This window comes from Tachysurus fulvidraco, chromosome 24, assembly GCF_022655615.1.
Source record: "Tachysurus fulvidraco isolate hzauxx_2018 chromosome 24, HZAU_PFXX_2.0, whole genome shotgun sequence".
Taxonomy (NCBI): Eukaryota; Metazoa; Chordata; class Actinopteri; order Siluriformes; family Bagridae; genus Tachysurus; species Tachysurus fulvidraco.
Window position 1 is genome coordinate 386,335 of NC_062541.1, and position 12,065 is coordinate 398,399.

The window sequence follows — 12,065 nt, forward strand, 5'->3', positions numbered from 1 at the left end:
AAGCCATGAAGTGATTTATAAACCAGTAACAATACTTTAAAATCTATTCTAAATGTAACTGGAAGCCAGTGTAAGGACCTGAGGACTGGAGTGATGTGCTCAGATGTTTTGGTCCTGCTCAGAATTCTGGCAGCAGCGTTCTGTATGAGCTGCAGCTGTCTAGTGGTCTTTTTGGGATCCCAGTAAGGAGTCCATTACAATAATCCATCCTGCTGGTGATGAAAGCATGAACAACTTTCTCTAAGTCCTGTCTTGAGACAAAACATCTCATTCTGGCTATATTTCTAAGATGGTAGTAAGCTGATTTACTTATCGCTGTCACATGACTACTGAAATTAAGGTCAGACTCTAAAATCACACCAAGATTTCTGACTTTATTTTAGATCCATGTACAACAGGTTCACAGAAATGATTTCTACACTTATTTACATTTATAAACACACTACAGTACATGAGATTAATGTTCATGTCACTAATACATGTCCTCAGTACTCAGTACAGGATCTCACCTGGATAACGGCCTTATAACGGCCTTATAACAGCCTTATAACAGCCTTACATTAGACAGACAAATCGACACTGTAGTTAACACCAGCTTCACATCGCAGGTCAGATAAAGTCCAAACTTTATTAAGCAGGAAACGGTTTGAAACAGTTATCTATGCTTTTATCTCAACTCGACTTGACTTCTGTAAGTCTTTTGGGTAACCTCTCTCCCTCTCTCTCTTCCATCTCTCCATCTCTCTCCCTCTCTCTTCCATCTCTCTCTTCCATCTCTCCCTCTCTCTTCCATCTCTCTCTTCCATCTCTCCCTCTCTCTCCCTCTCTCTTCCATCTCTCCCTCTCTCTCCCTCTCTCATCCATCTCATCCATCTCTCGTCTTCAAATGGTCCACAATGCAGCAGTCCGTGTACTCACAGGTAGCCAGAAGCGAGACCATATCACACCAGTCTTACGTTCTGCTGCCTGTCCGATACCGTACACAAGATTCTGCTATTCATCTCTAAAGCTCTCACTAATTTAGCTCCCACATATTTATCTGATCACTTATTTATAAGATCACTTAGATCACAAAATGGTCATCTTTTACTGGTACCTGATCCCATCAGCGCAGGGGAGACCGAGCTGTCGCAGTAGCGGTCCTGAGCTGTCGCTTCCCACCATCAGTCAGTGTGTGTGTGTGTGTGTGTGTGTGTGTGTGTGTGTGTGTGTGTGTGTGTGTGTGTGTGTGTGTGTGTGTGTGTGTGTGTGTGTGTGTGTGTGTGTTTGTGTGTGCGTGTGTCAGTCAGAACTGCTTCTACATTTGCAGAATTTAATTCCATGTTAAAAACACACCTCATTTAATGTGCTTATAACTGTTCATCTGTACGTGTTCTTTCTCTATGTACAGCACTATGGCCAGCGCAGGTGGATTGTACATGTGCTTTATAAATAAAAGTGCTTTAGATGTCACTCCTGCTCTTTTATCTATCTACTGACTTCATCATTGTGAGTTCTATCTAAATAATAATGATTAGCTCCAGTACAGAAGTTATAAAGTTTTATATACATTTTATTTCACACGTTTCAAATGTAACGTTAGGGCACTAAAACTAGCTGCCATTCACTGGGTGTGGTTTTGTGTGTGTGTGTGTGTGTGTGTGTGTGTGTGTGTGTGTGTGTGTGTGTGTGTGTGTGTGTGTGTGTATGTGTGTGTGTGTGTGCATGTGCGTGTGTGTATGTGCATGTGCGTGTGTGTATGTGTGTGTGTATGTGTGTGTGTGTGTGTGTGTTTATTTTTTCTGCCTTCAGCAGTGAAAGTTAACATGCAAATTAAAATAAAAAGTACACAAATGACATCACAGAACATTTTGCTCCTTTATCATTTCTGTCACTATAAAGTTCTGTATTTATTTTAGTTATTAATGTAACAGTGAGTGCAGTGACGAGGGAGTGGGACATTTAAATCTATTCTCACATTCAGAAGGTGTGGAAACTTCTGTGTGTGTGTGTGTGTGTGTGTGTGTGTGTGTGTGTGTGTGTGTGTGTGTGTGTGTGTGTGTGTGTGTGTGTGTGTGTGTAAATGCCTTGAGGAGTAGGTGTAGGTCTAAATCATGTAAAGCATTACATAACCTTTCCCTCCCTCCCTCCTGTTCACTCGCTCTCTCCTTTGTTCTGTCCTGAATAAAAGGTGTCGTTTCTTCTCCTCCTCACTCGCTCATCACTTGCTCCTACTCAAGTCTGTTGCTGAGTTAGACTCCATTGCTCCATCACCATGACATCCATGTACGGTTCCCGAGCCAGCTACTCCTCAAGCAGTTCTATGCGTTCCGGAGGAGGAGGAGGTGGTGGTGGCGGGAGAGCCTTAAGTGTTTATGGAGGCGCCGGTGCACGTGGTGTACGTGTCTCCAGTGGTCCAGCGCTACTTGGCTCTGCAGGTGGTGGTGGCTATGGGTCAGGTGGAGGTGGCTTTAGCTCAGGAGGTTACAGTGGTTACAGTTCAGGTGGCGGTTTTGGTGGAGGCTTTGGTGGAGCTGGCGGCGGTTTCAACCTTGGGGATGCCGTCGATGTCTCGGCCAGTGAGAAGATGACGATGCAGAACCTGAACGAGCGTTTGGCTTCCTACCTGGAGAAGGTGCACCTGCTGGAGAAGGCCAACGGTGAACTGGAGCTCAAGATCCGCCAGTTCCTTGAGGGCAAGACTTCACCCAAGTCACGTGACTACTCTGCCTACTTTGCCACCATCAGTGATCTGCAGGACAAGGTAGGGTCCAAGCTCCCTCACTTCCCCCTGTGGTCATGTGCTTAGTGTAGATGACACCGTTTCTCACTAATGTAGAACTCTTAACCCTTCTATATCCCCTTTGTCAATACTCTCATAATTCACTGTCAGGGTCTTCAATCCTTCAGTACTGAAAGTGTTAATTAAGTGGTCCGGGGGAAGGGGTGGGGTTTAAACGTGCGCTTTTTACCGTTAGGTAAACAATAAACCACCATCATTTTTATTTCTGTGTATTATGGCTGAGATAAATAAAGGAGTGGAATGAAAGCAGGAGCACACTTTCATTGTTTTGTATCAGTGAATGGAACACCCTCCGGCACACACACACACACACACACACACACACACACACACACACACACACACACACACACACACACACACAGAGGACCACGCCCGCCATTCAGAATAACAAAAAAACACACTACAAACACAGTGCCACAGTGTGACTCCTCGCCCTTAGGAGCTTCCTGTTTCCCTTCTAATCGACTCTGATGTGTTTGTTTGTACTTCCTGAAGATCCAAGCTGCCACACGTGTCAATGGAGGCAGTTATCTCAGCATTGACAATGCCAAGCTCGCTGCTGATGACTTCAGAGTCAAGTATGTTCTCTTCTATAAAATAATGACAAGATTAAGCGAGTAATCCATGCTTCAGTGTAATGAGAGTAATTTTAAATAGTTTACAGAATGACTGTCAGCCACACCGAGCTTCTCAACAATGATTAACTCCATAGTTAATGACACTGATGATGGTACATATGAAGTTTTATCTTTGTTTTAGGTATGAGAACGAGCTGGCCATGAGGCAGTCCGTGGAGGCCGACATCGCCGGGCTGAGGAGAGTCCTGGACGAGATGACAATGGGCAGATCAGATCTGGAGATGCAGATTGAGGGTCTGAAGGAGGAGCTGATCTTCCTCAAGAAGAACCACGAGGAGGTCTGTGACCCATTTATCTGCACATGCAGGCAGGAAGGGACATCATACTGCTTGCAAATGTCACTTGATTAAAAGCTGTCAGTGAAGTGAAATAGAACCTGAATAAATAGCATGATTATATTCTAACACAGGTCTGGCTAAGCTTCATCCCTCACCAGCACTTTGTTTTGTCTGCAGGACCTCATCGCTGCACGTTCTCAGATGAGCGGTCAAGTGCACGTGGAAGTCGACGCCAAACCACAGGAAGACCTCAGCAAAATCATGGCTGAAATCCGCGAGCACTATGAAGCCGTCAGTGCTAAAAACCGCAAAGAACTCGACGCTTGGTTCCAGAGCAAGGTTAAAAAAAATCCTTGTACAATTTTTAAACCATGTTACAACTTCAGAAATGCCACGTTAACCGCTGCCATTAACATTTTATCTCCCAGAGTGAGGAAGTGACCAAAGAAGTTACCGCCAGCACAGAAACACTGCAGACCAGCAGATCCGAGCTCACAGAGCTGAAGCGTACGCTGCAGGGGCTGGAGATCGAGCTGCAGTCACAACTCAGCATGGTGAGGAACACAGCTAACAGCAATAGTGTAAAACTCTAATCAGACAAACCAAAAATAATGATTAACCGAAGCAATTCTCCTAAAACTATATATATTAGTTCTATATAGCTAATAGTTCTAGCAATGCTAAACAAAATTAGCTCTTATTAATTTTACTGTAAAACAAAACTAGCTATTTATGAAATCATGATTATAATTGAATTATTACCAGCAGTGAGTACTCATTTATTAAATCCCACGTCCTTCTTTGCAGAAAGCGTCGCTGGAAAACACGCTAGCAGACACGCAGGCTCGCTATTCAGCCAAACTATCAGGCTTCCAGCAGCAGGTGACAAATATGGAGGAGCAGCTGGTGCAGCTTCGTGGTGATCTGGAGCGTCAGTCTCAGGAGTATCAGATGCTGCTGGACATCAAGGCCAGACTGGAGATGGAGATCGCAGAGTACAGGAGACTGCTGGATGGAGAAGGTTCCTCAAGGTGAGATCTCAAAAGCACAGAGTTTACAACAGTCTGACACAGTGTCCAACCTTCCATTTGTACAAGATACACTGCTAGGTTTTTACCTGTAAAAACAGTTAGTGTGTGTGTGTGTGTGTGTGTGTGTGTGTGTGTGTGTGTGTGTGTGTGTGTGTGTGTGTGTGTGTGTGTGTGTGTGTGCGCGTGCGTGCGTGCGTGCGTGTGTGTGTGTGTGTGTGTGTGCAGTGCCTCCAGCTCCAGCACCAGCACCAGCACTACAACCAAACGGCAGGTGGTGACAGTGGTGGAGGAGGTGGTGGACGGCAAAGTCGTCAGCTCCAGTTCCAAATCCATCACCGAGAAACTGTGAGGAAACATCAGAAGTCAGACCATGAACCTGAACATCCAAGAAACTTGTGTTGTGCCAAAACATCAATAAAGTGTTCAGACTCTTAAACACGTGTGTGTGTGTGTGTGTGTGTGTGTGTGTGTGTGTGTGTGTGTGTGTGTGTGACAGTTTGTTCACAATTTAAACCCTATCATCGGCTTGTGGTCGCTGTGTCACTGCAGACAGACTGGTTTAGAGGCTACACTTTAAATTAGTTAATAAGTCTAACTGTAAGGCTGAAGACTAATTTACTCAAGATTTAATATAATAATCTATTATTATTATTATTACAATCATCATCATCATCATCATCATCATCATCATTATTATTATTATTATTATTATTACTCAGTAAAATTGGAGTAAAAGGAAGAGGAACAAAATGACATAATGAGACAGAATTTTACAGAGTAATAATAATAATAATAATAATAATAATAATAATAATAATAATAATAATAATAATAATAATCGAGCTAGCCCAATCTGCATGGTCCTAAATTCAGCATTTATCTAAACATGTAAAAAATAATTGGTCATGTGGAGAAGACAATATAAATAACGCTGAGACCACTGAGCTCTGATATACAGAACCATGACGACTGGTTTCAGTGCTTTATCTCAGACTAAAGCCTTACTGCACTCTGTCTTACTGACACTGGGATTAAACCTAATGACTTCATCGGTCTAAATGAGTCTACACCATCAGGATATATCTATAAGCATGAGCCTCGTCTGACTGGTGGTGGAGGTGGTGGAGGTGGTGTTGTCACTATCTCTAGTGATCTCCTTACTGTTACCCAGAGAACACAGTATAGATTTAGTTCTTTTGAAGTGCTCGTCCTTAATGTTACACTCTCGCACATGCACACGAAGAAATCCATAATGTCTCTTGCTCTAGCGACCGTGTACAGACCCCCAGGGCCCCAGACCCCCAGGGCCCTACACAGTTTTTCTTAGAGAATTCACAGATTTTCTCTCAGACCTATTGGTTAACTTTGACAAAGCATTAATTGTAGGAGACTTTAACATTCATGTTGACGACACAAACGACGCTTTAGGACTCACATTTATGGACTTACTAAACTCACTTGGGCTCAAACAAAACATCACTAGTGCAACTCATCGACGTAACCACACACTAGATTTAATAATATCACACAGAATAGATGTCACTGATATAGATATCATACCCCAAAGTGATGACATCACAGACCATTACATCATAATGTACACACTACCTATAGAACAGACTAACTGTGTCTCACCACGTTATCGACTCGGTAGAACCATTATTCTGACCACCAAAGACAGATTCACAAATAACCTGCCTGATCTGTCTGGACTTCTTAATGTACCCTCAAACTCAAACGACCTAGATGCAATGACTAACAGCATAGACGCTATATTCACTAGCACATTAGACACTGTTGCCCCAGTCAGATTACATAAGGTTAGAGATAAAACACTTGCACCATGGTATAATAGTCATACTCACACCCTCAAGAGGGAGACCCGTAACCTCGAACGGAAATGGAGAAAAACTAAATTAGAGGTTATTATAACTGTGTATAAGGACAGTATGTCCAGCTATAGACAGGCTCTAAAAGCTGCTAGGGCTCTGAGCACCTGAGCAAACTCATAGATAATAACCAGAACAATCCCAGGTTTTTATTTACCACAGTGACTAGTTTAACAAAAACTCAGAGATCTGAACACACGTCCATCACAGTTCAGTAGTGAGGACTTTATGAGATTCTTCACTGATAAAATCGAAAGTATCAGGAATAAAATAGGTGACGCTCAACATATGAGAGCAACCAGTGACACAATCTCACCTAAGGCTTTACACAGCTTTACAAGTACAGGACAGGAAGAGTTAGATAAACTTATTACTACAGCTAAATCAACAACATGTTCACTAGACCCCATCCCAACTAAACTACTGAAAGAAGTGTTACATAAAGCTGGTGAGCCTCTTCTTAATATCATTAACTCCTCGTTATCTTTAGGTTACGTCCCGAAGTCTTTTAAGTTGGCAGTTATTAGGCCACTCATCAAAAAACCTAACTTAGACCCTAATGAACTATCAAATTACAGACCAGATCAGTTCTAGGACCTCTGCTTTTCTCTATATACATGCTTCCATTAGGGAACATTATTAGAAGACATGGGATTAATTTCCACTGTTATGCTGATGAAATAGCTCAATTGTCCAAATTAAAGTGTTAAACCGATAAAAGATTAGATTAGTTGTAATTTTCTGATAAGGCAGAAATACTACTTATTGGTCCAAAAACCAGTACACAGAAGCTCTCACACTTGTGGTCCATGTGGTCTTTGAGGACAGCCTGTCAGACTGTATATATATAATCACACCCCCAGTGTCACCCAGATGAGGATGAGGTTATATAATCACACCCCCAGTGTCACCCAGATGAGGATGAGGTTATATAATCACACCCCCAGTGTCACCCAGATGAGGATGAGGTTATATAATCACACCACCAGTGTCCCCCAGATGAGGATGAGGTTATATAATCACACCCCCAGTGTCACCCAGATGAGGATGAGGTTATATAATCACACCCCCAGTGTCACCCAGATGAGGAGTTTTATTATTAAACTTTTGTTCTGTGTTTATGTTCCTGTGAAGCTGTTTTGAGACAATGTCTCTTGTAATAAGCGCTATGCAAATAAACTTGAACTGAATTAAAGCGTCTCTTTGAGGCTACTGCAGTCATTAGTTAGTGATGTGAATGACGGAGTGCACAAGAACATGGGAGAAATATATATTTACCTTGTTTGTGGAGTTTCTTCACAGGGGGCACTGTAGTCCTGGAAATGCCTCCAGTAGCACACACACACACACACACACACACACACACACACACACACACACACACACTGTGTACATACACTCATGAAATCAGTGAATCAATAAACTTTAAACTAATAAATAAATAATGTTTATTTAATAAATAAACTAATGCTAAATACAGAGGGTCCACAAGGCTGAGAGCTCTAGTGAAAATACTTCTATGGACTTCACACTTCTGTGGGATTCATTTTAGATCAGATCCATCGGTGTGTCGTCTGATCACATGATGTCTTGTATTTGTCCTGTAGTGTTTTGTATTGTCTGTCTGCACTGTGTTGTGTCCCACACTGTGTACACCAGGCTGTACAGATACACTTTATGTGTCTGGGACACTTACTTCTGTCCTTATCGTTGTTTACGTCACTGTGTACCGAGTCAGATATACAGTATATGGATGAAATGATAATAAATGCTTATTGACTTGATTTAGTGTAAGAGATTAGACATGAGGAAACTCGTGACTAAACAAAGACTTTTAAAGACTTATTTATATGATAAATAAATTTATCTGAAATTTTAGGGAGTTTTCTGTTGAAGCCACAGCACATTTGGGACATGACCCAATATCCACCATGTCTGTATAAACGTCTTTAAGCTTTGTGAGCCACTCTTACAGCCTCTGCTCTAAGCTAAAGCATGTCTGTTGACTGAGACTGATGTAATGATGTAATTGCAGGTTAATTTCATTAACACATTAACACATTAACACATTAACACAACAACACAGAAATGTGAAGAGAAACAGGGCCAGAATACAAGGTGGAGGACAAGGAAACAATCACACCAGCTGAAATCACCTTCAGACAGCAGTGTGTGTGACAGTTAGGGATGTTTACAGGACACTCATCTGAGACATGGACACAAACATGTGATGTCCATGTTATGAGGCTACCAGGTGGGGAAGGTGAAACATCTGCTTCCTCTAAGACATATGAAGACATTAACAAGACATCTTTCCAAGCTACAGCTCATGCTGAATCACAGCCCTAGTAATAACAGACACAGAGGGACCTCCTCCTACTCCAACACTGTTGTGTTTCTGTTCCTACTGTAACCTGTAAGCAGTTATAACACACACTGGCCTGGCAGAGCCTCCTCAGTGACATATGAGGTCCCTTTCCCTTTGAGGTCCATTTTTTACAGAAAATGGAGGAACTGGTACAGTGTATATGCTGGAAACAGACTCTCCCACTCTTGCTGAAAGCCCCAAGTTACTAACTAAAAAACAGCGGACACCACAACCACCAAAGCCCTTCGGCTGCTGCCACAACACCAGGGCACAAACCCTCCTCCATCTGATGTAGGTGAACCAAAAAGAACTGATAACAGCTCTCAGTGACATGTGCCAGGGTCTTTGCTACGATAGCAGCACCATACAGGAGTGTTTACAGAACAAACAGGAACCCGGTGTACCTGTAGTTTTCTCTATCTCTGTTCTGTCACGTGATGAAAGCCTGAGGTCTTCTCAAGCCGTACCACTGACCCATCTAATCTGCGGCCTGTTGGGTATCAAACTAAGATTGCACTAAAGACAAAAAGTAATGCCATCAGGTTAGATTACATTCGATTACTAAAAAATACATTATTTCTGATCACTGACTTTATAACTACACCAGGTTACGTATGTAACATGGTTCCTGAGAAGGGCACGAGACACTGCATCAGAGCTGACGCAATGAGAAGTTTAGCATTGCCCCTGAGCAGTGAGTACTGTCGACGACGCAGCGAAAGGGAACCACAAACAACCTGGAGTTTATGTTTTTAAATGAAACATGACTAGAAGACAGCAGCAGTGCAACAGTCCTTAATGAAACCTGCTTTACTATCATGAGTGTGTGCAGAGCTGTTAGGAGAGGTGGAGGTGGAGGTAGAGGTGTAGCTGCTCTATATAAAGATGTCTATCAATGTAAGTAAGTGTCATTTGGTCAGTACTTGTTTTTAATATCTAGGGATTGTGCAGAAAGCTGCTCCACACATTCTATTGATCATCATTTACAGGACCCCAAAATGCTCTCCAGCCTTTTTTGAAGAGTTCACAGAACTGTTATTAATGATTTGTTCAGATTTGGACTGTTTTGCAATTTCAGGGGATTTTAATATTCACATAAAAATGCAGAAATCAAAACTACAAAAGAAATGATAACTGTTGTAAACACTTTTGACCTGATTCTACTACAGTATACTGGACACACTCTGATTACCTTATCAGTAGGGTCTAAACATTTCATCCATAGTTTTTAAGGATTTAATTAACACTATCTAATCACTTCTGTATTTTCTATATATTTCACTCTGCCAGTGAATCTACAGTACATCTGTCCCTGTCAGAAAGAGACGCATTAACGAGAACACTAGTGTGCTATTCATGAAGGCTATGTCTTCAATGCCAAGCATTTCTGCAGACTGGTGATCTTCTCCTGGAGTCCTTGAACTCAAAAGTGTCACTGATGACATTGCACCTGTGAAAGTCAGTAAGACGACTGGCAGACCAAAATCATCTTGTAGAAAATCAACAGCAGTACAGAGTATGAAAAGTATGAAAAGACAAAGCAGAAAAGCTGAGCTGACAAAATATAAAACTGAGATAAAGTCACGGGCCAAAATATAAAACTGAGATAAAGTCACGGGCCAAAATATAAAACTGAGATAAAGTTACAGGCCAAAATATAAAACTGAGATAAAGTTACAGGCCAAAATATAAAACTGAGATAAAGTCACGGGCCAGAATATAAAACTGAGATAAAGTTACAGGCCAAAATATAAAACTGAGATAAAGTCAGAGCCAAACTGAATATTTATTGAAAAATTAACTACAACTGATCTGTAAAGTTCAACCTTTTTCATGGAAACAAACTGTAGTTTTACTTAAACACAGGATTTAGACCAACCAGAGCTCGTTATTACAAACACATAAGACATTAAATTAGAAATAAAAGACACATCAGTGATGTTCATGTCACAAACTTTGACCCTACACTTTTTGACAAACTCTCCCACATTAAAGGGCAGATTTTGCTGTTTCTGCTGCCACAATAAAGCTTTACAGCCTTTACAGCAGCTTCACTTTTTATTTAGCTTTCATGAACGTAGTCTCACGGGAAACCAGACTGTTTTTCATCTCCTCCACCTTCTGGAGCTTCTGCTTTACATCCTGGTCCTTATACTTCTCATAATGTTTCGTGTCATAGTGTCTTCTTGTTATATACTTTCGTTACAAATATAATTACACCGCAGGACAAATATAATTACACCGCTGGGCAGGGGTAGGAGCAGGGACAGGAGCAGGGGCAGGAGCAGGGACAGGAGCAGGGGCAGAAGCAGGGACAGGAGCAGGGGCAGGAGCAGGAGCAGGGACAGGAGCAGGGGCAAGAGCAGGGACAGGAGCAGGAGCAGGGGCAGGAGCAGGGACAGGAGCAGGAGCAGGGACAGGAGCAGGGACAGGAGCAGGAGCAGGGACAGGAGCAGGGACAGGAGGCAGTTTTAATAACACCATCAACAACCAGCATGAACTAGGGCAAGCAGGCACAAGTCCAGAAAAACCGGTAAGACACACACACACACACACACACACACACACACACACTTTTACATAGATCCACGCTCACACATACTTACACACTCTCAAACTCATAATCTTACATTTACACTCTTACACACATACACACACACAGATAAACATTTCTGCAGAATTTCTAAGGAAATCAACACCCAACACACGCATACACATTCACTTACACACACACACTCGAACACACACACACACTCAAACACACACACACACACTCACTCAAACACACACACAAACACACACACACACACACTCAAACACACACACACTCAAACACACAAACGCACACTCGAACACACACACACAAACACACACACACACACACACTCAAACACACACAAACGCACACTCAAACACACACACAAACACACACACACACACACACACACACACACTCAAACACACACAAACGCATACTCGAACACACACACACACACACACAAACGCACACTCGAACACACACACACAAACAAACACACACACACGCACACAAACACACACAAACGCACACACACAC

General features: G+C 42.3%; 1 protein-coding gene across 1 annotated transcript; it reads left to right on the forward strand.

Moving 5' to 3' along the window:
• Positions 1 to 2,178: 2,178 nt before the first annotated feature.
• LOC113648402 (keratin, type I cytoskeletal 13-like) lies at positions 2,179 to 5,168 on the forward strand. The gene is made up of 7 exons (XM_027155567.2): positions 2,179 to 2,743; positions 3,281 to 3,363; positions 3,545 to 3,701; positions 3,879 to 4,040; positions 4,130 to 4,255; positions 4,509 to 4,732; positions 4,958 to 5,168. Exons 1-7 carry the CDS (start codon positions 2,255 to 2,257, stop codon positions 5,079 to 5,081), a joined length of 1,365 nt encoding a protein of 454 aa, XP_027011368.1. The 5' UTR covers positions 2,179 to 2,254; the 3' UTR covers positions 5,082 to 5,168.
• The last annotated feature ends 6,897 nt before the right edge of the window (positions 5,169 to 12,065 follow it).

What these genes read in the sequence shown, in the direction of transcription:
- LOC113648402 (XM_027155567.2), top strand. Translation starts at nt 2,255, where the DNA reads ATGACATCCATGTACGGTTCCCGAGCCAGCTACTCCTCAAGCAGTTCT. An exon ending in TCAGTGATCTGCAGGACAAG is followed by an intron (nt 2,744 to 3,280) that starts GTAGGGTCCAAG and finishes TACTTCCTGAAG; the next exon opens with ATCCAAGCTGCCACACGTGT. An exon ending in TCAAGAAGAACCACGAGGAG is followed by an intron (nt 3,702 to 3,878) that starts GTCTGTGACCCA and finishes TTTTGTCTGCAG; the next exon opens with GACCTCATCGCTGCACGTTC.